This window comes from Salmo salar, chromosome 17 (genome assembly GCF_965601325.2).
Source record: "Salmo salar chromosome 17, fSalSal1, whole genome shotgun sequence".
Taxonomy (NCBI): Eukaryota; Metazoa; Chordata; class Actinopteri; order Salmoniformes; family Salmonidae; genus Salmo; species Salmo salar.
In genome coordinates this window covers 57,821,186-57,827,185 of record NC_138307.1, presented here as the reverse complement: position 1 = coordinate 57,827,185, position 6,000 = coordinate 57,821,186, and the positions used below count along the sequence as shown (strand labels likewise).

At 41.1% G+C, this 6,000-nt stretch overlaps 1 protein-coding gene across 24 annotated transcripts in view; it reads right to left on the bottom strand.

The window, feature by feature from the left end:
- Window positions 1-326: 326 nt before the first annotated feature.
- Window positions 327-6,000, bottom strand: part of LOC106576215 (CUGBP Elav-like family member 2) — a 291,724-nt gene continuing 286,050 nt past the window's right edge. For 22 of the 24 annotated variants that reach the window (XM_082963896.1, XM_082963913.1, XM_082963914.1 and 19 more), the window contains 4 exons: window positions 4,362-4,541; window positions 3,850-3,993; window positions 3,488-3,659; window positions 327-1,859 (listed from right to left, as the gene is read on the bottom strand). In XM_082963896.1, coding sequence (XP_082820022.1) covers window positions 3,532-3,659; window positions 3,850-3,993; window positions 4,362-4,541 — 452 coding nt within the window. In that variant the 3' untranslated portion in view covers window positions 327-1,859; window positions 3,488-3,531. The remainder of the gene's footprint in view (window positions 1,860-3,487; window positions 3,660-3,849; window positions 3,994-4,361; window positions 4,542-6,000) is intronic. The other 2 variants (XM_082963894.1, XM_082963892.1) reach the window with 2 other exon arrangements.

Here is a 6,000-nt window from a genome sequence, read left to right as displayed (position 1 = left end):
GAAGAATGCTCTGTTTAATGGCTCACGTGAGAACTGTGTGTGTGAGTGACGTATGTGAGTGACGTGTGAACAGTAATGTAAAGACTGGTGGGCAGGAACATGGAAACTGGACTGTAGAGGCTCTCACACTCAGGGGCTCTCATACACAACAACAAAGTAAAGTCAACTGTGAGGTCTGCATGAGTGTGTGTACGTGCGAGTGTGTGTATGTTATATATATATATATATATATATATATATATATATATATATATATATATATATATATATATATATATATATATATATATATATATGACACATGGGCACTTTTTACATCTTTACAAAAAAAAGCAAAACATGAACAGTTTCAGGCAACAAGACCACAAAATAGCAAGTTAACAAACTCTTTTTTTAAATCTATATTTTTACATATGAGGGATCCATACAAAACACTTAATAAAATACCCATGTTATCAAATAATTTCACAAGAAATACACTGACGCGCTATTGACAGGATGTACCTTCAGGATTTGGCACTAAACTCCACCGATCTTGTCTTTTTTTCTTTATAAGAAAAGAAAATCACATTATAATGAACAACAAAACACATCTAAATATTGTTTCCCACGATAGAAATAAAATTATATTAACATTGATGCTTCACAAGCCGACATGTTAAATATATATATATATTTATATATTCATATATATATTTTTTAGGAATTTTATATAGCTAATTACCCAACAAGAAATTTTGCAAATTGGGACTGCTTAAAAAAAAGACAAAAGGAACAATTATAATAGTATTCATATGAAAGGCTGTCTATTGTTCAAGTAAACAGTTTTTTTTAGTCTTCTCTTTAAAAACATGAGACACTTAAGACCGTTAGACTTGTAATGAAACCAAAACTAAACTCACAAGAAGCACCAACGTTAACGCGGGTTACAGGTTTTTTCTTCTTTTTTTTTCGCTCTATAATTTAAACAGTAGAAAATATAGGTCATTTCTTCATCATGTGCATTTAAACCACGGATTGTCTATCTGTGAGTCAGTTCAGCAAAAGGTGACACGTAGGTAGCATTTCTCCCCCCAAACAGGGCAAGTCTTTTTTTGTTGACATTTTTGTAATACCTTAAACTACTCTAGAAAAAAGTGGTTCTATATATACTTTAATGAGAAACAGAGCCACTTAAAATGGCCTTATCAAAAAACTTTACACTGCCTGAAAAATGTAAAAACAATTACAGAGCTCTGAGAGAGTCTAATATTGATCAGTCAGTTTTTATTCAGAACTGTTTGGAAGTAGTCTATTTTTCATGGACACCGACAGTGTCCGCTTCTGGCCTCATATTGCCAGTGGAGCCAGAACCAAGACAGCATGCCAATCCCTGTGCTGAACTTTCAAGTTTACTTTAAATGAAAAAAGGAACAAAAAACGAAACCCAACATAAAAGAAGGAAACTAAACATAACTAAATAAATCTAATGGAAATCATTTTGCCACAGGGTTTTTCTGTTTTTAAAAAGAAACTTTTGTTTTTGTCTTTAAGAGTTCAGTCTTTTTGTATGAATGATGCTATACTTTTTCACATTGATTCGCTCCCCCCTCCCTCCCTCCTTCATGCACAATGTACCCCATTTACCCCACCTCCCCAAAATAGAACAAAATGAGGTCACATGCAAAAAAAGTCCAAAAAGGTCAAGCTAAGTTCAAAAGGTCAGTAGGCGGAGACCAGGTTATGATCAGGTGAGCTCAGAAAAGACATCAGAAAACAATGACGGGACGATGAGACTTTTTTGTATTTTTTTGTTTTTGGACGCCACGCCACAGAGACATGCTAGGCAAACGATGAGCTAACAGGCATGGAGATGGGTTCTATAGGAAGAAAACAGGGGAGAGGAGAGAGTTACACACAGAACAGAGAGCCAGGGCACCACATTACTACAGCATTAAAATCAGGGGAACAACACACAACAAAACAACAATGTAAACCACCAGGTCATAAGGGCAACACCACTCACTACACAATTGGCAATTTTTTATCTCTTGCTATTTTTTTGTTTTTTTTTACAAAAAGGATTTACAATTTGGATTAATACTAACAGACACACATTTACAGTACAAACACACTATCACACACTCATACACAGAGCAGCCAAAGTTATATCCATCAGTACCACATGCTCCTACAGAGCAAGGAGGATGGATTGTCATTTGGGAGAAACTGTTTAAAAGTTTTTGTACAGTACAAACGAACGAAACATAACGAAACAAACACGTGAACAAAAAAACGAAACGCAAGGAAAGGTTGAAATGTGACAGGTGAAGTACCGATACTGATGGAGAGAGAGAAAGAGCTGATCACAGACGGATGTGATGCACAGACAGAGAGAGGTGTGTGAAAGTGAAGGGAGCAGAGGCAGAGCGAGGTGTGAACGTGGCTCTGTTCTAGAGAATTCTACAGCTCCGAATTTCAGAAGACTACTCAACGGGGTTCTATTCTAACGAATTCTGTTCTTTATAGGAGTCCAATAACTTAACGATAGGCAATAAATAAAATCCTTTTTTTCTGAGGCAGTAAAAATTTTGTATAAAAATAGAACTGCTTTTTTTACAAATAAAATGTACAGGCCTGTGGCTTTCGCTACTTTGAATTTCTTTTTTTATCTCTCAAGAAACATCAAGTATTTTCAGTTAACTTCCCACCCATCATTTTTTTTTCTTATAGCCTTCATCAGATTATGGATGTTACTTTGAAAATGTTCTACACAATATCCCTTTCAACAAAGACCAATGTGATCTGACCCAGAAAATCATAGTTTGCTAATATTGTTTAAGTGTGAAATAAACATTCTTCACATAAAGAAATGACTGGAGTCCTGATAGTAATGAAATAGAGGAGTGTATGGGATGCTGTCATTGACTGACTAACAGGTGAGAGGCCACTAAGTTTTGTTTTTTAACCCTTTGTTCCCTGGTGTCTGTCAGCAGGCATCAGGGGTCACAGAAGCAGCGGCGGTTGGCCCGGAAACCAACACCAGGAGGTCAAGGGTCATGTGCATATCGGTGCGTGGTGTGTCAGAAATGAACCCTTTATATCGACATTTTATCAGGCCTCAGGTTCACAAAGAGAACAAACAAAATCATAGTTTTTTTTTTTCTTACTCTGTTTTTCGAGTAATGAAATTCTTCTCATAACAGTATATAAATAATCACGTAGAAAATTAAATATGTTTTACAACTGAAAAAGCTACCGATGATAGCTACTTTTTTTAAGTGGTACAAAATAAAGGTGGTAATGGAAGCATTCATGTGAAAGATAATACAAAAAAAATCATAATAGTAATAATAAATAATACTGCTAAACAAAAAAAGCTAAAAAAACTAAAAAAACTAAAAGAGAAAGTAGTGTCTCCCTCTGGTGGTCAAATATGGACTCCCCCCTCCCTCCACTTCCCTCCCCCAGTCCCTGTGTAGAGGTCGTGGCTCGTATGGGGACTTACCCTAGCAGTGGTAACATGGGAGCAGATAGGCCCTAGTGCTAAGATCAGTATGGTTTGCTGTCGTTCTTGGAGCGCTTGAGCTGCACCTTCAGCCTCTTCATGCCGATCTGGAAGCCATTCATGGCCTGGATGGCTGCCTGCGCCGACACGGGATTGTCATAGCTGACGAAGCCTGGGAGGCAGAGAAGGAAATGGACAGGGTACAAGAGAAGAGAGAGGGAGAGCGAGTTAGAGAGAGAGAGGGTGCCCAAAACGATGTAGGAGACATAGAAGAAACTCAAATGATTGAAAAGGAATACAACATGTAATTCATACACAGGTGTATGTGTGTGTTTTCGGTGCGTTTGTGCTGGTGGATGTACCGAAGCACTTGCTCAGGTTTGTCTGTTTGTCAATGAAGACTTTGGCAGAGACCACGTTTCCAAAAGGCATGAACATCTGCAGGATGTCCTGGTCCCCAAACTCCTGGGGCAGGTGGTAGATGAACAGGTTGGCACCTTCAGGCCCTAACAGGAGAGAGACACGGGACAGTACCGGGTAAGGGTTAAACCCAGAGATATACAGAGTAAAGAGATTATAGAGTTAATGCATACGTCTTTATCCCTCTATGCTCTCCCCTCAGTGCCCAACCTGTTTCTGGCTACCCCTGGTTAGTATCGTTGTTGCATTAGTGATCTCACTAGAAAGCTACTTGTGCCAGTTAGACTATTGCAGTCGGGTCTGGCTGTATTGGGAGTGCATACCTCTCTCCCAACACTCCACCGCTTGATTCCTTCACCTACCCTCAACTCTCCAGAACCCCCTCCACCCTCTTGTCTCTTCCCTCCCCCTGTCCCTTCCCTCCGCCCCCTGGCTCCACCCTACGCCCACTGACCCTCTTTCTGGCTGCCGGCGGCACCTTGCTGCTGCAGCAGGGACTGGCTGTAGAGAGTGGGCAGGGCTGCGGCAGCGTACTGCTGGATCCCTGAGTAGGCCTGTGTGAGCGCGTCCATGGTGCCCGCCGTGCCGTTGGTCAGCCCCGCGCCGCCCAGGCCTCCGTTCAGGGCCGCCATACCTGAGAGCATGTGAGCAACTTTACATAAAACCCAACAGTACAAAAAGAAGAATGCACTTACTCATTATACATACACTACACACTCATTATACATACACTACACACTCACACATACACACACTCAACATACAGTACATACACATACACACACTCACTCACTCTATATACACACACACACACACACACACACATTTAACATACACACACTCACTCACTCACTCTACATACATACACACACAATGTAAAACACATTTCAAAACATTTTGTACAGGATATGTAACTATATGCACAAAATGTCATTTATTTTATCTCTCACACACACACACACATGCATAATACACGTGTCCTACATGTAATAGACATTTAAACACGTAACACAGAGGTGAATGGAGAGCCTGGCCTGACCCATGCAAACTGGAACACCACAGCAGAAATAAGCAGCCAGTCGCTGAAATATCACTATGACAACAGCCCTAACCCCCCCCTCCCCTACACACACACACACACACAAACTGGACATCAACACACAAAAGACACTGAGGGCCTAATGTACGAGTTTAACATCCACACTTCAGAACCTGCTAGTGGGGGGCTGGGGTCAGTCTGTTATATCTGGAGTATTTCTCCTGTCTTATCCGGTGTCCTGTGTGAATTTAAGTATGCTCTCTCTAATTCTCTCTTTCTCTCTTTCTTTCTCTCTCTCGGAGGACCTGAGCCCTAGGACCATGCCTCAGGACTACCTGGCATGATGACTCCTTGCTGTCCCCAGTCCACCTGGCCGTGCTGCTGCTCCAGTTTCAACTGTTCTGCCTGCGGCTATGGAACCCTGACCTGTTCACCCAACGTGCTACCTGTCCCAGACCTGCTGTTTTCAACTCAGGAGCGGTAGAGATACTCTCAATGATCGGCTATGAAAAGCCAACTGACATTTACTCCTGAGGTGCTGACTTGTTGCACCCTCTACAACTACTGTGATTATTATTATTATTTGACCATGCTGGTCATTTATGAACATTTGAACATCTTGGCCATGTTCTGTTATAATCTCCACCCGGCACAGCCAGAAGAGGACTGGCCACCCCTCATAGCCTGGCTCCTCTCTAAGTTTCTTCCTAGGTTTTGGCCTTTCTAGGGAGTTTTTCCTAGCCACCGTGCTTCTACACCTGCATTTCTTGCTGTTTGGGGTTTTAGGCCGGGTTTCTGTACAGCACTTTGATATATCAGCTGATGTTTGAAGGGCTATATAAATACATTTGATTTGATTTGATTTAGTGTACTCAAGAACCAATATCTCAACAGCATCCCTCAATCTATCACTCTTTGCTGTTTTCACCACCCACACAGAGGAGAAATCACATCACTACTGTTTGACCAATCAGACCCCAGACCAACAATGTCAAACACCAATCAAACTGCACGTCCCTGGCATGCCCCCGTCCTTATTTGGCCATTTAGAGGG